Source organism: Myotis daubentonii, chromosome 3, assembly GCF_963259705.1.
Source record: "Myotis daubentonii chromosome 3, mMyoDau2.1, whole genome shotgun sequence".
Lineage (NCBI taxonomy): Eukaryota > Metazoa > Chordata > Mammalia > Chiroptera > Vespertilionidae > Myotis > Myotis daubentonii.
In genome coordinates, this window is record NC_081842.1 from 56,319,778 (window position 1) to 56,344,629 (window position 24,852).

General features: G+C 51.4%; 1 protein-coding gene across 2 annotated transcripts in view; it reads left to right on the plus strand.

Annotated features, from left to right (window-relative positions):
• The first annotated feature begins 464 nt into the window (after window positions 1-464).
• ITGB5 (integrin subunit beta 5) overlaps window positions 465-24,852 on the plus strand; it is a 111,964-nt gene continuing 87,576 nt past the window's right edge. The window contains exons 1-3 of one of the 2 annotated variants that reach the window (XM_059687606.1): window positions 465-957; window positions 12,191-12,276; window positions 24,531-24,735. In XM_059687606.1, coding sequence (XP_059543589.1) covers window positions 888-957; window positions 12,191-12,276; window positions 24,531-24,735 — 361 coding nt within the window. In that variant the 5' untranslated portion in view covers window positions 465-887. The remainder of the gene's footprint in view (window positions 958-12,190; window positions 12,277-24,530; window positions 24,736-24,852) is intronic. The other variant, XM_059687605.1, reaches the window with a different exon arrangement.

The window sequence follows — 24,852 nt, forward strand, 5'->3', positions numbered from 1 at the left end:
AGAACAGCAGCACATCGGCCAGGCGTGAGTCCTCGAAAGGGGCAAGATGTTAATGAGGAAAAAGTTGGCTCCACGTCTCACGTGCCCTCCCTTCTCCATCAGGCTCGTCGCCTCGCGGCCACACGCGCGGGCGCCTGGGTCCCTCCTCCGGCGAGCGCGGGGAGGGAGGCGCGGGGATGGAGGCAGGACCCCACCGAACCCGCCCTCCCTTCCGAAGACCAGCCACCCCAGGTAACCTCGGCTCGCCGGCGGAGAGCGCCCCGCCCCCTGCGGAAGCGCCCGGAAAGCCGAGCCGGACCCCACCCGCCCCGAGGGCGCCGGAAGGGACTCCCACCTGGACGCCCGCCGCCTCGCGTCCCGGCCCGGTCCCCGCGCGGGGGCGGAGCTGGCCCGGCAGGGAACTCGCCCCGCCCCGCCCGCCGTAAGCTGACCGTGTGGCTGCCGGGCGGGGGCCTGGAAGGGGAGCGAGGGGAGGAGAAAAGAGGGGAGGAAAGTGGAGCCCGGCGGGCCGGAGGGAGGGCGGGGAGGGGCGGAGGCGAAGAACGGAGTGTGCGGCGCGCGGGGGAGCCTCAGCGCGGGGCGCGTCCCGGAGCCCAAGCGGCGGCCACAGCGCGGAGACAGCCCCTCCCCTGCCCGAGGCCGCCCGCCGGGCCGTCCCGAGCGCGGACACCCCAGGCGTCCCAGCCGGCGAGCCAGGGCAGCGGCTGCCCGGGACTCCGCTGCGGGCGCTGCGGGAGGGATGGTGGCGGCGGGGCGCGGGCCAGCGCAGCCGCCGCCGACTCCCGCCCGGCCCCGGGCGCTGTGAGTCCCCCGCTGCGCGCCGGGCATGCGGCTCCGGCCCCCGGCCCTCGGCCCCCGCGCAGCAGCCCCGGACGCGCGCCCCCACCATGCCGCGGGCCCCGGCGCCCCTGTACGCCTGCCTCCTCGCGCTCTGCGCCCTGGTGCCCCGGCTCTCAGGTAAGCCGCCCCGAGCGCCCGCTGGCAGAAAGAAACTTTGTTGCGCACCGAGCCTCCCGCGGGCGTCTTGGCGGGGCTGGGGCGGGAGGCGGTGCCTGAGCGTGGAAAGCGCCTTCTGAGTCCTCCCAGGTGGGCGAGCCGCCGCCGGTCGGCCCCGTGGGGGTTGAAGAACTGCGTGCGCCACCCGCTGTCGCGCCGGGCTGTCGTCGGCCGCCGGTCCTCTCCTGGCCGAGCAGGAGCCTTCCCTTCCTGTGTAAACAGCCTTGCCCGACCCAGTTCGCCAGCGCCCGCGCCCAGTGCGCGGGGAGGGCCGCGCCGGCCCTGAGTTGGGGCCGGGACTGCACTCCCTGGCACAAAGCGGCCCTTGTGGCCGCCCCGGGGCCGGCGGGCTTGTGCGAGGCGCCAAGTGATGTCGCCGGTGCCCCGTCCCCGGCCGGCGAAGGATCCTTGGAGGTGCGAGACCCGACGCGTTCGCTGGAGCCAAAGAGGGGAGCCACGGCTACCCCGGAGGGCTGGTCTCCTGGAACTGCGGGTGCTCAGGGCCCAAGAGCGGATCCGAGAGTTTCCCTGCGCCCAGGCCAGCCCGGCGCCTTCCTTTAGCGATGTAGTCCCCCTGCGTCTCCCCCAGGAAACCGCAAACCCGAGGGGAGAGCCGCGTCCCAAGCCCAGCCGCCCCTGGGACTTGCCGATCTGATCCCTCTTGCCTTACTTTTTACCGCGATTACGAACGTGCTCCGTGCCTCACACCCCTGACTCGGGAGGATTCTGGAGCGGAGGGCAGGGTGTGTGCGTGTGAGATTGCGTTAGCGCGACACTGCCAAGGGCTGGCTGCAGTGTTACCTGCTTTAAGCTTTTTTCGAGTTGGGCGAGCGCTGGACGTGGCAGTTAGGCGGCCCCAGAGAAAGGATGCTGGGGTTTCGAGGCAGAGGAGCTACCCCTGACCCCTCCCCAAAAGAGCAGGAAGCCCCAAACTCTCTCTTTCCCCGTAGGAAATAGCCGTGTTGGGGTGCGCCATTCACTTTAAAGGCCGATGTACTGAGTGGCTCTTGTGAGCCAATTGCCTGGCCGCGGAGGGAGGCTGCACAGCCCTCGCCGCGGTGTCTCATTTACATGAAGGCAGTGGAGGTTTCTGTCTGAGAGCGCAGGAAGGGTCTGGGCAAACAAAAACCTTCTCCAGGCCCTAATTCAAACTTAATACTGTAGCGAGGTTTCTTGTATGGGACACTAATCACTGCAGAGCTTGGAATAGATCAGCGGTTTCCAAACACCCATCTGGCAACCAGTGCCCATCACTGATGTTTTCATGGGTCCCCAGGGGAATGAAATAATAGTAATAATAATAATAATTAATAATAATAATAAAAAGATGTAGCCTGTCTCACACACAGGAGTGTTTCTTTGCCAACCAGTCCCCTGCTTCCCAAGGACTGTCCTTTAATTTGAAATTCTTTTTTATTTGTAGTGGGAAACTTATTTTAATGACTTAAAGTGGTAACAGAGGGTAGTTTTTCATTTTTGACAAAATAGAAAAATCTGATAGTCCCATATAAACTTTGCCACCCCCCCCCGTTTTGTTTTGTTGTGTTGTGTTCTTAATGTTCTGTGAATTCCAAAAATTAGGAGTTGCTAAAGGAAATGACCTCTAAGTTCCCTGACAGCTTGACATTTCTGTGATTCTAATAAAAATTCATATTTCCAGTTGCAAAGAATTCTTTTTCATTTGCATTGTGATTTGGTTTTTGAAGTTCATACGTGCCCCTACAATGATCTTCATTTTTCGAGTAGGCCCAAAAGGGCGAAGTGACTTGCCCATCCTCCTTGTCCAGGGACCTCAAGTCTTTTTAGGCTCAGTGCCCTTTTCCTACATGATGCACCTTAGGTGGGGAAAAAGCACTCAGCCATGGTGGTCTAGTTTCCACTCCTTCAGGTTACTTTTTCCTTCTGCCGTTGCCTTGGAGCTCAGCCAGCTCCTGGTGGGTCAGCAGCATGGTGGCAGAGCAAGCCCAGCGCTGGCCTCCAGACCCGGTCATCTCCCTCTTACGTATGCCCTGCCCTGCAGCTTGTCGAGGTTCATAGGGGCTGACTCAGCTCCCGGTGAGTTCTGGTTCCCACTGGTGCTGAGCCAACTTCAAACAGTTTGAAACAATTTTTCTCCTTTTTCCTTGAAGCCCTGCAGGTACTTTCTCCGGAGTTTGTTTCTATCTTGCTACTACTAGTAGGAACATGATTTGAAAGAAAAGCCTTCCTCACCCAGTGAAAGAAAGAGGTGATCTCGGGGCCCCTGCCAGGGTGTCCCTAGACCAGTGGTCGGCAAACTGCAGCTGGCGAGCCACATGCGGCTGTTTGGCCCCTTGAGTGTGGCTCTTCCTAAGCCTTAGGAGTGCCCTAATTAAGTTAATAACAATACCTAACTATATAGTTTAAGTTTAAAAAATTTGGCTCTCAAAAGAAATTTCAATCACTGCACTGTTGATATTTGGCTCTGTTGACTAATGAGTTTGCCGACCACTACCCTAGACCATTAGCCAAGTTGCCTGTCTATTGCTTTCATCTCTGTGCGTCATGCAGCTGGAAACAGACTTTTCGGGGTGCTCATTTCAAACAGGCCTCTGGGAGGCTGACAACCCCTATCCCAGGCTTATCTTCTCTGCTCTTCGCATTATCCCATGGCCAAGAGCCTCAGGACAGGGCCCTGGGACCGGTCTTCCCCCAGAACCAAGGGAGGGTTTCTCTGGGGTGAGCCCTTGCTCTCCAAGGAGTGGAGAATGTGCTGTTGATCTTATGGCAGGACTAGCGCCGTGTTTGCTATCATAGTTTATTACTTTTTAAATGCCCTTTTAGTGATGCCCTGCTAACAGAATGCTCTGAGCCCTTTAGTCTATTTAGAGGACTCCTGGTGGCAGCACTTGCCCCCACCCCCAGGTTCCTGGGTCTGTGATGGGGCTGTTGGAATGTGCCTGTGGGTCGGTGGCCCTCTTCAGGTCATCAGATGTAGGTTTAGAAGTGACAGGACAATGAAATGCAGATGCGGGCCTGGTGTGTGGACTGCTGTTTACCCTAGCGCCTAGGTATTTACATTCTGGCTCCGTCATCTTTGAATCGGGGGGCTTTGTACAAAGGGGATTGAGGCGGAAGAGGGCAGGGCCTAATTAGCTCTAATTAGTATTCCTCGCCTGCCTGTTCTCCATGCTTATTTAGCTGCTGAGGCAACGGGGAATTAAAATATCTAAGTAGTTGGCAAAAGGCCCTTGGTGCCTGCCTGGCAACTACCTTTCATCCTTCAGCTGGTGCGCGGGCATACGCTGAGAAGTGCTAACGCGATCAGCAGTGTGGGACAGTCACACAGCACTTAAACAACAGTGGCCTTTCTCGGGCTGGTGTGCGGTTGGGCCATGGGGTCGCGGCTCTTTTCACAGGTATCTTCGTTGGACTGGGGCCCAGGGCTTTGGAAGCCAGAGCTACGGTTTGTGTTCCTTCTTTGCAGTTGGAATGGGATTAATGGCCTTTGTAGATGTAAAGGACACTTTGTTTGTGAGGCCTCTTCTTGCTTCCGTTGAAAGCAGGGTTTGATTCCTGGGCCACACCATGAAAAGTCTGCTCCAGGACAGGCCTTGACACATCCCCTATGGCGGATGTTTGGTGGGGGCTCTGCATAGCGTGGCCTGCCTGCTCCCTACTGGATTCCCTCCCCCTCCCCCACCCCCCCCACCCCCACCCCCACCCCCACCCCCACCAGAGCTTTGCAGAGCCGGTTGCTTGTCTCTTGTAGGCCTGGGACCAGCTTCTGCACGTGCCCCTTGAGTTCTTCTTCACTCTGACTCAGAGCGATCCTGCTAAAACTTAGATCATGCCACTCTGCTTAAAACCCTCCAAAAAGTCTGCCAGTGCCCTGCTGGGCTCTCCGTGAGCTCTCCCTTGCCCTACTCCCCTGACTTTATTTTTCTTACCACTTCCCCTCGCACACTTCCCTCCAGCAGCGCGCGCCTCCTCCTGGCTGTTTCCAGCGAGATGCCCGCTCCCATTGCTCCCGCCGCAGACCCTTCCTCGGCCTGGAACACTCTCCTCCCAGAGATGCGAGCAGGCGGCTTCCTCTACCTTTTCTCCGTAGTTTCCCCGCTCAGCCACGCCCAACTAAAGCGGCAGCCTCCTGCCCCACCTTCTTCCTATATCCTTTCCTTCCTTGATTTTTCTCCTTAGCTCTCATTCCCGGCTCATGTACTTGCTTACCTTGTTGTTATCTATCTTCCCCAACAAGGGTATCCCCCATCCAGGACATAAGCTCCGTGAGGCAGGGAGTTTTATCAGTTTGATTCCTCTCTCTCCTCTGTGCCTGGAACTGCGTCTGAATGATATTAGTTGAATGCATAGATGAGCAGCAAGTCTTAGTAGTGTGTGTGTGTGTGTGTGTGTGGCTTGTTTCATCCTTACCTCCTTGCTGCCTTCTCCAACTAGTTTTGAGGTCAGGACTCTGCATGTAGCTTATTAGGAAGAAACATTCTGGGGGAGAGAGAACACATTTAAATGTCAAGATTGCCCGCGGGGGGGGGGGGGGCGTGGGCGGGGGATGTAGCAGAATCTGTGATAAAGACCATTTAGTTGAACTGTTTGCATGAAGATGCTGAGGCCTGGGAAGGTAAAATGACTTGCTCAAGGTCACGTAGCCAGTAAGTGGCAGAACAAGTCCTTGGATCATTCATGCCCATGATATCCTCTCCTCATCCCATAATTCCAGCCTAAATGCCCCCTCCCCTGTGGAGGCTTCTCTGCATCCCTCTGGTGGAGCAGAATTGGCCTCTCCTTCCTTCCCTTGGCTCATAGCACATACGGGGACTGGAGGGGGTCTGTCTCACCTGCTACCAGGTGAACTGCCCTGGCCCTACTTACCGTAGGTTCCTGATACAACCACTCCATGGTTTCAATGGCATTAAAAAACCCCAAAATGTTAACTTTTAAGGAATGTAAAACAGCCCTAGCTGGTTTGGCGCAGTGGATAGAGTGTCGGCCTGTGGACTGAAGGGTCCCCGGTTCAATTACGGTCAAGGGCACATGCCTGGGTTGCAGGCTCAATCCCTAGTCGGGGGCATGCAGGACGCAGCAGACCAATGATTCTCTCTCATCATTGATGTTTCTCTCTCTCTCTCTCTCCCCCTCTCCCCCTGCCTCTCTGAAATCAATAAAAATATATTTAAAAAAAAGAAATGTAAAACAGTTTTAGGTTTACAGGAAAATTGAGAAGATAGTACAGACAGTTCCCATATACCCACTTCCAGTTTTGCCAGTTATTAACATCTTATGTTAGTATGGTTCGTTTGTTACAATTAAGGAACCACATTGACATATTATTATTAACTAAGGCCCATACGTATTCAGATTCCTTAGCTTTTACCTAATGTCCTTTTTCTGTTCTAGTTTCCCATCCAGGACCCCACCTATACTGAGCTGTCCAGATTGTCCCTGAGAGGTCTCTTATGTACCCAGAGTACTTTCTGCACATATGTTACAAATAGGCCTCCCCCATTCTCATTGAAAGGCAGCACTAAACACACGTCTGCATCTTGCCTTTTATTTATTTATATTTTTAATCCTCACCCAAGGTTATGTTTTTATTGATTTTAAACAGGAAGGGGGTGGGGAGTGTGTGAGAGAGCGACAGACAGACAGACAGACAGACAGACAGACATTGGTCATTGCCTCCCATTCACGTCCCAACCAGGAATTGAACCTACAACCTGGATATATGTCCTGACTGGGAATTGAACCCACAACCTTTTGGTGTACAGGACGATGCTCCAACTGACTGAGCCACCCAGCAGGCTCAGTCTTTTATTTTTAACATAGCAGTATATCAGAGTAAGCTTTATATTAGTATATAAAGAGCGTGCACATTTTTTTAAAATTGTGGAAAGTATTCCATTGTGACCTAGACACAATTCTTATATCTAAAGCTGACATTGTTGGGTGTTTTGCTGATGTCTGATGTTCAAAAAGGCAGTCTAAAATGTGAACTAAGATAGATCCTTCCTAGAGCATATTCTATTTCATTAGAGCCCCGATGCATGAAATTCGTGCAAGAGTAGGCCTTCCTTCCCCTGGCTGCAGGCACGGGCTTCCCTCTGGAACGCGGGACCTGGGCTTCCTTTGCAGCCCCGGCTTCTGGACATCTGGTCTAATTAGCATATTACTCTTTTATTATTATAGATAGTAACATCTTCAAATCCCTCTTCCCCCATGACCATTTAGTTGCTGGATTCTGTATTGGGAATAATTGATCTATTGTGTGGACCAGAGGTCCTCAAACTTTTTAAACAGGGGGCCAGTTCACTGTCCCTCAGACATTCCACACATGTGCACTGCAGGCCCAGGATGAGTTGGCTGCTAAGCAGGACAGGCAGCGGCGGCAAAAACACCTGGTGGGCCGGATAAATGTTTTCAGCGGGCCGCATGTGGCCCGTGGGCCGTAGTTTGAGGGCCCCTGGTGTGGACAAATGTGGCAGATGTAGTTCAGGTCATACGGAGAAGCATGCCAGCACCTTACCAACTTTTTTTCTTTTTTAAACGAGAATAATGAAATGTACCCTGGCTGGTTTGGCTTGGTGGATAGAGTGTCAGCCTATGGACTAAAGGGTCCCAGGTTCAATTCTAGTCTAGCGCACGCACATGCCCAGGTTGTGGGCTCCATCTCCAGTAGGGGGTGTGTAGAAAGCAGCCAATCAATGATTCTCTCTCATCATTGATGTTCCTCTCTCTCTCTCCCTCTCGCTTCCTCTCTGAAATCAATTCACTTATATTTTTTTTTAATAAAAAAGAAAGTAAAAAAAAAAGAATAATGAAATGTTTTTATTTTCTGTTGTCTTGAAAACAGTGACTACAATGTAATTCAGGACTGTATTTCTCTGACCTGTCTTCTCACTTGTATCTTTAAGGTGATGGCACAGACATTAACTGCTCCGAATGTCATGGTCTGCTACTGTTCATGTGCTTCGCAGGGAGAGCGTACACCCCATGTGCTCATCACGCTTCTCCCACCTCCCACCTGAATAGCGTTGGTCTCCTCTCCCCCAGCCAGTAGGGCCGGTCCAGCCTGGCGCTCACTTCTGCTATCCCACTGAATGTTTTGGTCAGGAAACTTCAACTGCTGGATATGTGCTTCGGGAGGTGTTGACCTTGGACGTGTGCTGGGGAGAGGCAGAAGGGAGGGAGGCCAGCCAGGAGGCTGCTGCAGGAATCCGCAGAGGGCCTGGCTTGGACTGTGTGGGGTGGGGAGGGGCGGGCAGGAAGGGCTGGATTGGAAGAAAGAAACATTTCATACATCTTGAAGGAATGATCAGCCGGACATGGTGGCCGCCTGGATATGACTGATGAAAGAGAGGGGTGAGTCAATGAGTTTCGGAAGGAGAGCATATTTTTAGATTATGGTTTGCAGTAAACCCCAGGCTTCAGAGACATTAAGCGCTGCAGGCAGTTGAAGTTGAGCTGGGAGTAGTCACTACACGAACAGCAACTAAGAAAAGATGTGGCCTTCGTCTGTGCTGCTAGCGCCTTTCCGTGACCTAGACACAACACTCTGACATTTGTGAACTCTGGCTGTTTAGCTTTTTATTCATTGCTTCCTTCCTTTCGCAGTGCTATTGGTGCCGAGTGACTCATCCAGCCAAATTCAAACTGTCTGAAACATTAATAGGTGGAGAGGGGAGAGATGCCAAAGGGAGTAACTCTGGCACCATGACACGTATCAGCACACAGCCTTTGCCATCGGTGCCTAGAGTGCCTGTCTGCTGCCTGGTACCTGGCAGGCTGTGAGCTCTTGGGGAGCAAGGCCTGGCTTACTCATCTCTGTACCTCTAGCATCCCCTAGTCCCGGGCTTGGCATGCTGAGTGCGGGTTTTTTTAAACTTTGATTTTGTTCCAACAGCAACCTAATTCTAGGGGAATAATTTCGAGCGCAATAAAACTACCATTGCGTGTGAATGTTAATAACAAACTATAAACAATTAGCAACGCAGTATGACAGATATTTTACAGTCTGTCACATTTGAGCCTCTTCACTGTTATGTCTAAGGCTCATAACACTGACTGGCATGCATTATGAGGTGGGCAACCCCTGGCACACGTTATGAAGTGGGCAACCCCTGGCACGTGTGCCAAACATGGCACGCCAGTAACTTTTGCTGGCATGTGAAACCCTCTCTTATAATCTTCCATTTACAATTTTTTTCTTAATAGCGACTTCTTTATTTTTCAGATAAATTCAGTGTAGGTGCATCTTAGATAAATAAATAATTTTACATAACAAGTTATCTTAAAGACCATAGACATGGATTGACGAGAGAGGGGAAGAGCAATTTCTATGCCTCTGCCATAACTCTCTCTGCCTTCCTAGATTCGACCAGTGTTTTGGTTTCATCCACGTACGCTTGTGAATCTTTGTTCTCAGTGATGAATTTTGTTAAGTCTCGTAATAGGAGTAGCCTGACAGATGAAAGTAGTAGCTCGTGCATATCTCTGAAGGTCACGAAATATAAACCTGATGTAAAATCTCTGTCATCAGTGATGCAGCAGCAAAAGTCCCACTGATAATATCAACCGAGTCATAAAGTTTTCTGTCCGACTATCAGTGTACATGTATACATTAAAAAATAAATGTATTTTTCATCATCATATACTGTGTTTTTGTCGCTCGAATGAATTTTATTATTTCTTCAAGGTTCTTCACATACGTACACCTTAAGAGAGATCAAGTAGGCATGACATGTTCTCAAAAAATTAAGGTTGGCACGCAGAAGAATTTTGAGTCAGAGATTTTGCTGGTTTTGGCACGCACTCACAAAAAGGTTGCCCACCCTTGGTCTAAGGTTTTAGGCTGGCAATGCAGAGGGCCAGAACCCAGTCTCATCTGGGTCAGAACCAAGGATCCCTGAGCCCAGATTCCTCCCACACCCCATGTTCCTAGAGCTCAGTGATGAGGCCCTGGTAATTAGAAAGTGGTGTTTGTGAGTTTATGTGGATTCAGAGACATAAATGAGATATTCGATCTCAAGTTTCTTTTTGACCAAAGGCCTGTTGGAGATCTCTTCCAGAGGACACTGGGACTCCCTGTCACGTGGTGTTGAGTCTGGCGGGGTGCCGGACCATCAGGAGGTCCCCACATGGGCACTTGCTGGCCAGCATCCTCTCTGACCTCTCCTTGTAGACTGGGCTCCTGGTTCCAAATCACTCTTGTTTTTCATGTTTTCATCCATCAAATGAGGCGGCTTGACTCGCTCATCTTAAAACATTTTTAGCTCCAAGGTTCTGTAGTTCCATGATTGTATGGAAATAATTTTATACATCAAAGCACGTGTATGCCACGAGGGCCTGAGTTTGTATTTGATGAGCTGAGGAGAGCAGGGGAAAGTCACTTTCATTCTAGATTTGATTGTCCCCCCCCCCCCCCCCCCCCCCGCATCAGGTGGTGGTTTCTGACAGGTAAGGGAATTGGACCAAAAAAATGCAACTGGCATTTTGAAATGTATCCCGCACATATTCTCTTTCCTAAAGGCGAAAGTGCCCGTTTGAAAGTCACTGTAAGCAGGCAGCAGGCAGAAGTCTAAGATTCTCTTGGTCAGTTTTTGGACCTGGGAGGGGTCCCTGCTCAAGTGAGGTCATGCACCCTGGTTGGTCCCAGCTGGCTCTCTGGGCAAGTGTGCTCTTCGTCCAGCGCTGTACCCAGGAGGCCCTGCCGCAGGACTGGCAGTGAGGTGGTGTCTGAGCAATGCCAGCTCCGTGGCTGGGAGGCAGGGGTCCCTACAGGATGATGGCGGGGGAACAGGGACCCAGGGTTCAGGGCTGGGGTCTGTGGCTGGTAGAAACCATTTTTTTCACCTCAAGCCACCCTTTTCTTTCTTCCCAGCAACTCAGGTCCAGCCCATTTCTCCTCCCGCCTATGCCCGCTACCATTCTATCCCTCCAGTGTCCCTTGGGGAGACCCAGTGTAGCTTCCTGTGTCACCCAGTTCCTGTGTGTTTTAATGTCTAGTGACAAAGAAGAAGCAGGGAGTTAAAATGAGCAAATTAGGGAAATACTCCAGTTTCGAGATGCCTTATAATAAAAGTTATTCTGGTGTTTAGGAGATAGGAAACGATCTCTATTTCCCTGTATTTTCTCTTCCATTCTCCCCCTTTCCTCTTTTTGACTATTTCCCCTTGACTTTCTGAGCCCTTCTTCCCATGGCTGAGTTTTCCTTATTCCGACCATCGTGCTATGGGCAACTAGGTCTCTAGGAGAGACCAGTGGGCCTGTTAGGACCAAATAGAGTCATTTTCATTCCGAGAAAAACCATCAAGTTCTGCTTTTGGTCAAGAAAAAAATCTGTCCTGATGTTTCAGAGAGGAAGGAAAAGAAAGGGCTGAGAAGTTTCACCTGTGCTGCTGGGAGGTGGGGGCAGGGTCAGAGGGTGGGTTAGGAAGGTGGGGTGGAAGGAGGGGAGGGGACAATGGATTTAACCTCAACACCATTGCCGGAGGGGGATGGCCTGGGTTTTAAATAAGTAACTACAACAATAAAAAAATTTCCTTCTAATCTTAGTTTCTAATTTTATTTTTTATTATTGGTGGGATAGTTTTGAATTTGATCAAAGGCCTTTTCATTATCTGAGGTGATGATAGGGCTTGTCTTATTTGACCCAGTAGTAGATATATTGAATTCTTGGATTTCCTTTATCCTAACCCCGCATTGTGTTCCTGGGCTACGTTCTTCTTTAAGGGCTGTGCTGGCTGCTTTTGGTGCCCTGTGGATTTGGTGTGGTACCACCCGATTTAGGATTTTCATTTCTTATGCCTGAAGGAGACTGCTCTGTTCTTTCATTTCCTCTTTTCTAAATTTTTTTTTTTTGTCATTTTGGCTGAAAGTGTAAAGGGGCCTGATATGTTATGTTATGTTATGTTACGTTATGTATGTTATGTAATGTATAACCTGCTATGTTATGGGAGGGGGTGGAAATCCAAGTGCGTCCAGCAGAGGAAAGGGGAGGTGCTGACACAGGTGTGCATGCTTTTGGCGGGTGCTTCAAAATCCCAGTGTTTGGCTTCAGCCCATGAGCCTTAACCTGCAGTTAGCACCAGGGCCTGCTCCCTGCAGCCTTACCCAGGCTCCCCATTCATAAAGGAAGGGACTCCTCCTCCCGGCCCATTCAAAGGCCTCATCCACAGGGATTACGGCCAGGAACTGATTGGTGCACCTTTATCTTGCTTTGAAGGTCTCAATGAATGCACTCGAGGAAGTGCCACCTCTTGTGAAGAATGTCTGCTAATCCACCCCAAATGTGCCTGGTGCTCCAAAGAGGTATGTGGGCCGGGGAAGGGGAGGAAGAAGGGAGGGAATGCTCTGGGGGTAGGGAGGGGGTCGCAGCACAGAAGTTGATCGGACAGAAAAAGTGTGTGCAGACTCTGCAAGCTGTCTTTTCCTCTTTTTTCGAGGGCAGTGACCAGAGAAAAGTGGCATTTTTATAACATTGGGTCTCTAGATAGAGGGTTGAACGTTTTAATTCTGTTTTAGGGAAGCAAGGCCTTTCTCTCCTTTTGTGGGGGAACCCCTATGACTGACTCTTGTGTATTGTAGTTTTCTCTTTAATCGGAGACCTGAGCTTGTGAAGTGAGTGTATTTCAGAACATGCCTGGGTGGGTGACAGGTGGGTGGGTGCTGCTCATCGTAATGTGGCTTATTTGAGGATGAACGGAATGTCATGAACTGGCCTTCATGAAACGATTTTATTGAGAAATAATGGCTGCTGTTTCTTCAAACCCTATAGGAAGGAGTGTCAGTTTGAGCAGATTGCTATCCTAAAGCAATGCAAATATCAAGGTTGATGGGCTAATTGGGAAGTGATCTGTTTCTAAAGGAAAATGCTGGGTCAGTTTTCTAGACTTTCGTGAGAACCATGGGCATAAGCTAGTGCACGATTAAGGTTCTTTTTGAAAGAACTGAAAACTTTTCGTTTGGACCGGCTCAGCCTCTGCAGTTCAGTTTGTGGTGCCCTTCAGGGAGGCCAGGCTCTTTGCCCTGACGCAGCCTCAGAGGTCCAGGGATCGCCTGGGGACCCCTGCTAGATGCCACACACTTTGTACACAGCTCTGTCGGGTGGGCGGTAATGCACCCATTTTATTGATGAACCGTTGAGGCTCAGAGAGGTAAAGTATCTCTTTCAAGGCCACATGATGGTCCAAAGCTGGGGTTTGAGTCTGGCTTCTTGGATTTCTGAACCCAGCTCTTTCCTGTAGGCTACACTGCCTCTTTTTAAAAAATATATATTTTTATTGATATCAGAGAAGAAGGGAGAGGGAGAGAGAGATAGAAACATCAGTGATGAGAGCAAATCATTGATCAGCTGCCCCCTGCATGCCCCACACTGGGGATCGAGTCCGCAACCCGGGCTAGTGCCCTTGACTGGAATTGAACGCAGCATCCTTCAGTCTGCAGGCTGACGCTCTACCCACTGAGCAAAACCAGCTTAGTCTACACTGCCTCCATCGTGTGACTGCCCTAGAATTTTTCCTAGTATCGTGTCTTTGTTATAAATGTTCTTTAAAAGCTTTCACTGGTTCCCTATGACCTGCAGGACAAATCCAAGTTCCTGCCTCCCCACCATCTATTAGTATAGATGAATAAGATATTTCCTACCCTCCAGCCCCACACAGCCTGCTATTGCCCACCCCGGCCCTCGAGCCAGAGGGAACCACCTGAAGATCCCTAGAGAGCCCTGATTGATGAGCACCCTCGTGGTTCTCCCTGTGCTGCTCCTCCTCAGGGCCTTCTGCGGCCCACACCTTCCCCTGGCCAACACCTTGTCTCCAGGTTTCCAAGACTCAGGTCAAGTCTCTTTTACTCTATGAAGACTTTCATGGTTTTCCCTTGACACATCTGTCTGTCTGTCTGTCCATCCATTCATCCATGTGTCTGTCCATATTTGATATGAGAATGCAAGCTCTTTGCACCAGAATGTTAGGGAAGGAGCTTTATCTGTATTCTTCATTGCTATATCTCTAGCACCCAGAGTGGTACCTGATGCACAGTAGTTGCTCAATAAATATTGATTGAAGGAGTTCATTAAATGGCTATTTATTGTGTGTGCATGGGGAGGTCATGATCACTTCTTTGTCTGCCATACTCTATTCTTTCAATAGCACTTATAGACTATTCTTAGTCTGTTCATTTGTTCTCATGCCTGTCATCAACTAAGTCATCATCTCCTTGAGAACCTAAACCATGTCTTATTCATCTTAATATTCCCAGATTCAGCCAAGAGTCTGGCAGGAATTCACCGTTGATAAAAGAGGCCTGCTAAAAAGACATGGAGTTAGAAAATCAGTTTAAGTACAGTTTTGCTATGATTTATTCTCAGTTTCTTATATGTAAAACTAGAGGCCCAGTGCACGAAATTCATGCATGGGGAGGGGGTCCCCTCAGCCCAGCCTGCACCCTCTCCAATCCAGGACCCCTCGGGGGATGTCCGACTGCCGGTTTAGGCCCGATCCTGGGGATTGGGCCTAAACTGGCAGTCAGACATCCCTCTCACAATCTGGGACCACTGGCTCCTAACTTCTCACCTGCCTGCCTGTCTGATCGCCCCTAACTGTCCCCCCCCCCCCCGCTAGCCTGATCACCCCTAATCACCTCCTCCTGCCAGCCTGATCACCCCCAACTGCCACCCCTGCCGGCCTGGTTGCCCTCAACTGTCCCCCTCTGCCCCTTACTGCCCCCCATGCTGGCCTGGTTACCCCCAACTCCCCCCTCTGGCCGGCCTGGTTGCCCCACGCAGCCTGCTGTTCAATTGTTTGGTCATCCCTCACTAACCCCCCTGCCAGCCTGGTTGCCCCACGCAGCCTGCTGTTCAATTGTTTGGTCATCCCTCACTAACCCCCCTGCCGGCCTGGTCACCCCACACAACCTGCTTGTTCAGTCATTTGGTCATCTCTCACTAACCCCCCTGCCAGCCTGGTCGCCCCACACAGCCTGCTGTTTGGTCGTTACTGTTACTGTGACGTTTTCCCTGGTTACTGTGATGCATCCTGGACAATTTGCACATTCCTCTATTATTAGTATAGATGAATAAGATATTTCCCACCCTCCAGCATTATTGGGAGTGTAAAACGAGATCAGTGCATAAGAGGGCTTGTGGGTGGGGCTGCTAATTAACCCAGCCTCCTGAGTGATGAATGAGAGTTGTCCAGCAAACTGCTGTCACCGATGGGTATTTTCTAGTGAAATGTGGGCAGTGGGACCTGGACACCAGGGTTATTTGTCTTCTTTAGGTTTCTTCCTTTCTTGTGTTAGTATTTGTGACGTCCTGATATTGACACCGAATGCCATTATCCGAGGAGCATGTCATCGTCCCAGCCCACACTTGGGTTCCTCTCTAGCCCCTGGGGCTCCCTCTGTGCTTAGGTAGGGCCTCGTTCTTGGCTGCAGAACTTCCCATGAGGATTGCACGGGAGGCAGCTTCCCACCGTCTTTGGAAGGTAACTTTCCCGGGGCCTGAATGTGTTTCCGGGAGCTGGGTCAGGAGTGGCTTTGGTCAATCTCTGCCCCTTAGCAAGACAGAATGAATGTGGCCAGTGCCTTCTTAACCACACATCCTGCGACATCATGGGAGAAGTAATGTAACTGCCAAGAGCGTATGATTGTGTGTGTGTGTGTGTGTGTGTATTGAGGGCTGATACTGAGTGGAAGCTGCCGGGAGCCGGTCCATCCTTGTTGTTTCAAGGGACCTGGCATATATGGCATACTGTTCTTAATATGTTTGCTCACCTTCTTGGCACTATGTGTTTTAACCAAGGTCACCTCTCTGAGAAAGGTTGTTTCCCCAGGTAGGGATTTTCTCCTGAAGTTAGGGAGGGAATAAAACCCCTTAACTAAGTGCCAGGCGGGTAATTAATCACTTTAACTACGAACAATCATGCTTAAGCTACATAGTCTTTACTCCCTGGAATGGAGATAAGAAAGGCTCTAACCTTTGGAATAGAGATTGATAGGATTGGAATCAACTGGTATAAATACAGATGTAACAAGACAACAGGACATAGAACCTAGACACAGAACCTACACAGAACCTAGAGACAGAAGAACTTCGCTGGAGAGAACATGGCAAAAGATCCTGGACAGAAACTGGAGACAGAACCTAGAGACAGAACCTAGCGAGAGAACATGGCTGAAGAACCTAGAGACAGAACCTGGCTACAGAACCTGGATAGAACATGGCAAGAGAACCTGACTAGAACCTGGTGACTGAACCTGGCTGGAGAACCTGGACAGAATCTGGCTGGAGAACCTAGTGAGGGAACATGGCTACAGAACCTGGCTGGAGAACCTGGAGAACCTGGCTGGAGAACCTAGCAAGAGAACATGGACACAGAACCTGGCTGGAGATCCTGACCAGAACTTCGCTGGAGATCCTGACCAGAACTTCGCTGGAAATCCTGACCAGAACTTCGCTGGAAATCCTGACCAGAACTTCGCTGGAGATCCTGACCAGAACTTGGCTAGAGATCCTGGCTAGGCTGCTGATCAACTGAACGCTGTCTCCGTGTCATTCCTTCTTCGCCGACTCCGTCCACACCTCTGGGAACCCCTGGACCTGCTGGTGTTGTACCCCAGCAGGAAGCATGGAGGGCCAGGTCCCTAACCAGTGTGTCCTTGTGGCTTCTGATCTGCGGGCTCCTAGTTGCTGCCTATCACCCAGGATTCATCCCAGCACACAGCCACGGGCCTCCCCTGCTCTAGCTCCCACAGTGACTTCCTTGTTTTCCCTGAGGTGAGGTGGGGACCTCTTACATGTAACACCCCTGGTAACCTAACCCACCTCCTCCACCCAGGCCACCTCCCAGCACTGTCCTCCCACAGGGGAGGGGGGGTCAGCCGGTGTCCTCCCTCCCGTCCTCCAGCGCAGCGCTGCATGCCGGGTGCTACCAGCTCTGCCGCATGGCCCTGTGAACCGCTCTCGCGTCTGTCTCCTAACATAGTTTACCTGGTGGCTTCAGACTTACCCTCGGGCTGTAAGACCACAGTTCCCAGACTCCCCTCTCTGAGACGAGGGTGTGTAGGGACTGCCTGTCCTCACCTGTCTGCACTGCACACCTCAGCCCCTGTCCCTTGTCCTTCGTGGCCCCTTGGCCCCTGCTTCTCAGCCAGCTCAAACACTTATGCTGTATGTACTGCACAGTATAAAACACGCAGCAGCCCTAGCCAGCTGCTCAATGGTTAGAGCATTGGCCCGAGGATGGACGGGCCATGGGTTTGATTCCTGATCAAGGGTACGTGGTGGTTGCAGGTTCGCTCCCACCCCCAGTCTCACATCTCCCCCACCCCCTTCTCGGTCTCCTTCTCTCCCCCTTCTTCCTTCCCTTCCACTCTCTCTAAAGAAGAACGGGAAAAATAACCTCTAGTGAGGATTAAAATAAATAAATCATAAACACAGCAAACTCGGGCAGCTTATTATCTATTTTGTCCTTTTTTTTTTTTTTTAAATCCCCACCCAAAAATAATTTTCCATTGATTTTTAGAGAGACTGGAAGAAAGAGTTAAAGACAGAGAGAAACATCGATATGAGAGAGACACATCGATTGGTTGCCTCCTGCATGAGCCCCGACCAGGGCCCAGGCCGGGGAGGAGGGCCCAGGCTGGGGAGGAGCCTGCCACCGAGGTCTGTGCCCTTGACCAGAATCTAATCAGGACCCTTTGGTCCACAGGCCGACACTCTATCCACTGGGCCAAAGCAGCTAGGGCTGTCCTTCATGTTTTTAAAGTGGAAAGTCGCCTCTGCTCTGAAAGTGTGTCACAGCCCAGCCAGCCGCGAAGAGGAATGCGCTGGGAAGAATGCGCTGGTGCTTTTAGGACAGCCCCGGGGCAGCCCACATTATCCCCACCACATTTTCCGGTCTAAACCCAGTCGCATCACTGCGCCCCAGCGCAGCGAGAACTGGAGACTTAATCTAGCCGTGTGCCCAGGACAAAAGGGAGGATGGGTCTTGTGGGCCAGCAGTGTGCTGGAGGCAGGAGGCTGGCGCGCCCTGCGAGAGAACAGCGGGTGAGGAGAAGTGGCAGGGCTGAGGGACCCATGGTCCCTGTGGGACCGAAAGCACAGTTGGTGGGGGCAGCAGGGGAGGCAAAGGCAGGCAAGGAGATGAGCTCAGGGCTGGGCTGGGGGCAGAGGGGAGGCTGTGGGGCGTGGAAGCGAGGCACGTGGAGATGATGTGGCCGTGGGCAGTCCAGGCTGTTGAGAAACTGGAGAAAGAAGGACCTGGGCAAGGCCGCCCTGTGGGGGCTGAAACCCGCAGGGAGACTAGGGAGGCCTGTGACTTGTGGCTGGCGGAAGTAGGTGTGGGAAGAAGAAGACTCGGGAGAGCCTGGGCTGGGGTGAAGCGGCTCTGCCTTGGAGGTGGGTGTGGAGAAGAAGGAATGAAGGAGTCAGGGCGACTGGAGGCAGGAATGTGAGGAAGGGGGTGGATTAGAGGCTGGAAGGCGGAAGGGCTGACTGGACCTTCTGGGAAGTTATGGTGGCAGGGAAAGTAGAGGAGACATTACCAACGTTTCCTTTGAGCTGGGAAAACATGAAAAAGAAAACAACTGAGCGTTTGCTCCAGCTCACCACTAAAATATAGATTCTTTGAGAGAACATCTCTTTGTGGCAACGAAAGGGATGATCTTGGCCGGTTGCAGATGCTTTGTAAATATTTGTTCAATGCCTTTAGTCAGCCGACTGGAACTGACACAGGGATTTCTCTATCCCCAGACAGGAAGCACACGTGGCAGTGAGTGGCTGGGGCACAGATTTGGGGTTGCATCACTTACCTTCTCTCCTCCCTCACCCCTAAACCCATGAGGCCTCTGCCCAGCCAGGGCTGCCGCCTTGGCAGGTCAGAGAGCCTGGCCCGGCCATATTGCAGGAGAAGGCCAGCCTCGGAGGACAGCCAGCTCCCCGCCCGTGCCCACTTCTCTGCTGGGCTCTCTGCCTCTTCACCGGTTTGCTTCTTCCCTCTCCGTCCCAGGGATTGGCCTGGATGCCTCCTTCCGGCGTGGATGCCTCTTCTTCCAGGGTCTGCAGTTTCTTTTCTTTTCTTTTTAAAAAAATATATTTTATTGATTTTTTTTTTTTTTTTTTTTTTTTTACAGAGAGGAAGGGAGAGGGATAGAGAGTTAGAAACATCGATGAGAGAGAAGCATTGATCAGCTGCCTCCTGCACACCCCCTACTGGGGATGTGCCTGCAACCAAGGTACATGCCCTCGACTGGAATCAAACCCGGGACTCTTCAGTCCCCAGGCTGACACTCTCTCCAGTGAGCCAAACCGGAGAGGGCTGCAGTTTCAAACTAACAAAAATCTGTCCTCTCCACCCGCCCCCCCACTGCCCCACTGAACAACCACCCACATCTTTTTAGCATCTTAGCCTTTAGCAGGAGTAGGCGGGGTGGTCTGCAGATAAAATGTAATGACTGGTGTGGCACAGACAGACAACCCTGAATGCACTGGCCGAGTTGACAGACAGCTGTGCTAAGAGCCAGCTGGGCCCTGGCCTTGACTTCAGGAAAAGAGATTTTGATGAACAAAGTGTACAGGGAGTCAGGTGTTACAATGTTATGATAAACAGCAAACCTCATTATGTGCTCTGGGTAACAGGAGATGGAGGGAATGGAGAGGGGTGGGTTATAACAAGGAGCAGAGGGGTAACAAATTAAAAGGATCTAAATTTGGAACACCTCCCTTTTCTTTTTTGTTATTACCAGATAGAGACTAAAAGCCACAAGAGATGTTTCAAGTTCCTGTTCCCATTCGGTCGCTTCTCTGGGTAACTAGCCTGTAATGCAGTTACCCCGTGTGAGGCCTGTGGGGCGGTGGTGACGAAGTTTGGGAGACCATGGACAGAGGCTTCCGTCAGGAACGGAAACCTCTCCAGCGTGGAGCACCTGCAAGCAATTGAGCCCATCAGAGGCCCATCCTGAAGCTAGTTTCCATTTTTCTTTTCTTTTTTAAATATATTTTTATTTTTATTTTTATTTATTTATTTATTTATTTATTTAAATATATATTTTATTGATTTTTCACAGAGAGGAAGGGAGAGAGATAGAGAGAGTTAGAAACATCGATGAGAGAGAAACATCGATCAGCTGCCTCTTGCACATCCCCCACCGGGGATGTGCCCGCAACCCAGGTATATGCCCTTGACCGGAATCGAACCCGGGACCTCTCAGTCCGCAGGCTGACGCTCTATCCACTGAGCCAAACCGGTTTCGGCAAATATATTTTTATTGATTTCAGAGAGGAAGAGAGAGAAACATCAACGATGAGAGACAATCATCGATCGGCTGCCTCCTGCACGCCCCCCCATTAGGGATCGAGCCTGCAACCTGGGCATGTGTCCTGGACCAGAATCGAACCTGGGACCCTTCAGTCCGCAGGCTGGTGCTCCAACCCCTGAGCCAAAACAGCCAGGGTTAGTTTCCATTTTTCCATGTTGAGATAAAGTCCCCCCTTCCCACCTTCCATACTCATTTTTCTGCACAAAGAGGACATTGATCCTCCAAGTTTGATAGGAGGCAGGAGGATCTCTGCACTTGGGGCAGCAAGGAGATACTAAATGCAGAGGCATCGAATCTGTGTGCCCAGTTAGTTTTCTGCTGTGGGATTCAGCAATGGCCTTGGCTGAGATGAGAGGGTGATGACACAAACAGTACTGGACTTGGGTCCAAGAAGCTGAGGCCAGGCCAATTCGGACCTCTCGGGTGAACATCGGCACGAACTCAGGCATGCGGCCCTGATTCCTCACCCGCAGAAGTGAGGGGCTGGCGCCAGGTGATACATCCACGGTCCCCTTCCCCTGGAACGTGCTGTGTTCCCACCTGGTGGAGGCTCCAGGTGCCAGGCCGCCGGGATATGAAGGCTCTTAGCACATCCGTCGTTGGGCTGTCATTCATGTGAGAGGATTTTCTTCAGCACTAGTCTTCCTTTTCTCCAAGGGCTTATCATTGGGGCATCTGCTCTCACTGAATTGGGAGCTTGGAATTGCAGGTATTGAGGCATTGTCATTATAATGTTTGTGTATCTGAAAGGTCATAGCCGTCACAGTGTATGCCCCTGGCCTCGGTGGTTTTGGTTTCTTCTCTTTAAAGATGCCTGCACCCTAAAATTACCTAGAAAGGAGCTTAGGGGAAGAGAGGAGAAGTTATTGGGCTTGTGGGGTGAACACTGTCTGGGGCCGGCCGCACTCTGTGCTTTTCTCGGGCAGTGAGAACCTCTGGCTAGAAATCAGACTCCATGGCATAGGGACCTTCAACTACGGTGGGAACCCCGCTGTTGAGGTCGCTGCCTTACTCTCACACGGCTCCTCAGACCTGCCATGCCCAGAGGTGCCCCAGCTGGTGTCTTTGAGGCCCTAGAGCTCTGCAACAATGACAAGGTTTGATATGTAGGTCAGGGTGTCTCAAAGGCTGTTGAGCACATCAGTAAAACCACTGGGCCTGCCCCAAGGAGCAAAACACTGAGCTCTGTGAAATAGGGTTTTGACAAACTGATGGTAGAGGTGAACGGCACTGAGACTAACTCTAACTTGGGCGCCATAAGAGATGTCCCTTACTGTCCGAAAGCTGGAGCTGCTGGCACGGGCTGACTTCTGAAGTCATCCTGCAAGTTGCAGATTGAGTGTGGCCAGTGGTAGTTCTCACGCCGGGAACCAGGCGACGAGGCAGGAGTTCACAGTCCTCCGTGCTGGCAGCAAACTTCGGGGAAGCCATGCACATCGGAGCTGAGGCTTCACCACAACCTTGAAGAAAGATACGAAGGAGAAAGAGAGGAAATGCTAGCAACGAGGGAATGAAGAGGGGTTTGCTCCCAACATCCTGGAGAATAAAGAGGCCCCAGAGTGCAGCTGGAAAAGTCAGCTACACAGATAAGGTTGTAATTGGCACGGGTGTGGCTGCCTCTGAGAGCTTCAGGTGTGGGCGGTATGCCCTGGACTTTGAGTCTCCTGGTGACGCCGGCAGGTCCATCTTCCTGGCCAGCAGGCGGCCTTGGGCAAGCCCTCCATCAAGGGCCGGTAGTGTCTGTCGAAAGCCCTTTGAGCAGGCTGGCCGGGAAGGTCCAGGCCAAAGGGGACGATCTCGGTGACCAGCCTGAAAGCGAATGGCTGAGGCTGTGGGTGAGGAGTCACGCAGCTGCCTCCCACTCAGAGTGAAACAGATGGGCTCTGTGGCCTCGTCTGTTCCACAGTGCAAGCTGCGGAGGACCTGGGAGGGACATCGGGGGTGCCTGTCACTCTGGGGAGACCGAAGATGCTTTCCTTGCCGACCTGGTGGCAGGGATCAGCATGGGACTGGTCGAGGCAGGTGCACCTTGACAGTCAGAACTGGGCCAAGGGTAACCAGCTCCTCAGCATTGGAGGAGCCGGCAGCCAGGCCCCGTGTGTCAGCCAGGAGTTCAGAAACTCCAGCCCAGCGGTCGCCAACCTTTCGGACCTCACGGACCACCGACTCACCGAGTAAGCTCTGAGCAGGCAGGCCTTCCCGCTCTGGGCAGCTGGTTAGACCTCTGCTTCGGGCAGCGCCAGAGGCAGAGCGGTCGATGCAGGGCCCTCCGAGGCTGACTCCCCTTCCCCTGGCCCTGGGCTGCTGTACTGCTTCATTAGAATTGTTACATCAGAGTCAAACCTGCCCACTGGAACCCAGGTTTGGAAACCCTGGCTTTGGAATGTTATAAAATTGAAAGGATAATCATTTTAACCTAGAATACTCATGTTTCTCACCGTGCTCCACAAGGGGCTGTGGAGTCAGTTACACTTATGGTGCAGTCCCTGAGGTTTTCATAGGCAAGATCTCCAAGGGTTCAATACAGAAAATAAAAAAATCCACTTATAAACACACACACACACACACACACACACACACACACACACACAACAAAAAAGCTCAGAAGCCCAGAACGACACATCTGGTTTTACTTATTTAAAAAATACTACACAGTCTTTCTTCTTGGTCTTGAATCTCACAAAGACTCACAGACATAGACTAGCCTCAGGGCATCCTTGACCAGGACGGCGGGTGCCTCTGCCAGCAGTCTGGCTCCCAACACAGCAGGCAAGGGACACTCCACCCACCCAGGCTTCCATCAGAGCTCCCCAGGCGTCACAGCTCCCGAGGCGGGAGGCAGACCAGGGGCCTGACTCTCCAGCCTTTACAGGGTGGCCCAGTGCAGCCCTGCAGCCAGCCAGCGGGAGGTGACCTTAGTTCTCGTGTTGGTCCACAAAAGGGCGGTCAGCAAGAACCCTGGGCTCGCTTTGCCATTTAAAAACTTCATTACTGGAGCCCTAGCCAGTTTGGCTCAGTGGATAGAGCGTTGGCCTACAGACTGAATGGTCCTAGGTTCAATTCTGGTCAAGGGCATATGCCCGGGTTGCTGGCTCCATCCCCAGTGGGGGGGGGGGGGGGGGCGGGGGGGGTGCAGGAGGCAGCCAAGCAATGATTCTCTCATCATTGATGTTTCTATCTCTCTCTCCCTCTTCTTTCCTCTCTGAAATCAATAAAAATATATTAAAAAAATAAAATAAAAACTTCATTACTGGAAAATGGTCTATACTTACTATCACCATATATTAAAACAAAGTATATTATTTCATGCTAAAGTTAACAGCTCAAACACTTGGTGCCCACCTTGGGTTGGGCTGCCCCGATGCCCCACCCCCTCCTCAGTTCATCTTAAGAAATATTTTTCTCATCAATGTGGCTGTATTGTCCAAATAGCAATAAAGTACAATTAGGGTAGTTTATCCTAATACCTCAACTATCCTTATTTTAAAGTTTTTCTTTTGAATCCTAGTGCAGATACAATGATATTTTCTGATCTTTTTGCTAGTATGACTGTTTTGCAATTTCTACTTAGTCTTCATAATCATTGATCATGACTGTCATCTATTGAGTTGATATACCCCATTTTTCTTATGGTTCAGGGGTTTAGGTTTACACAGTAATGAGATTATGCTATTCTAAATGACAGCAGTACATATCCGATAGTTTCCCCTTCCTCTTGATTAGTTTCTGTGCTAAATTCCTAGGAGAGGACCTCCAGGCCAGAGAATACAACATATATTGCGACATTGCTCTCTCCATGTTGTGCAATGCCCAGTGCTGCGGAATAGATGGGATTGATGAGTGGACAGCTCAGAGGTTAACTCTTGGTGGCCTGAGTGATGGCCAACTTGGACACTTATATCTTTCAGAAAATTATAGTTATACAACTTTTGACCATTTCAGTGACTCCCGCTCATCATGTAGCCTGGCGTATTTTTTAAGGAGCCTTTTGACCATTAAAATAACCACGAAAGCAAACATTTGTATTATGTATTCACAGTTTACAAAATGCTTTCATATCCAGTCCCTCAATCCTCTTAATACCTGGTGAGGCATTTGGGACACGGATGATCATTTCTCCATTTTTAGACGATGAAGGTGGAATGTAGGGGGTTCAAGGTCAACCAGCTGGTGATGGTCCTACAGCCTGTGGTGTTCTGGAGAGACACCCTAACTGCCTCCTACTCTCCTCCTGTTTCTTTGCCTAGAACTTCGGCAGCCTGCGGTCGGTCACCTCCCGGTGTGACTTGAAGGCAAACCTGGTCAGAAACGGCTGCGGAGGGGAGTTTGAGAGCCCGGCCAGCGTCACCCAGGTTCTGCGGAGCCTGCCCCTCAGCAGCAAGGGCTCCAGCTACGCGGGCTCAGACGTCATTCAGATGACGCCACAGGAGATCGCCGTGAACCTGCGGCCTGGTGAGTGCCCTCGAGGTGGGACACATTAATAATGGGGACATGAGCCAGGGCAGGCTGAGGGCAAGAGCCAGGGGAGGGGGGAGGCGAGGCATGGCCCAGACTCCAGGAACCAGCGTA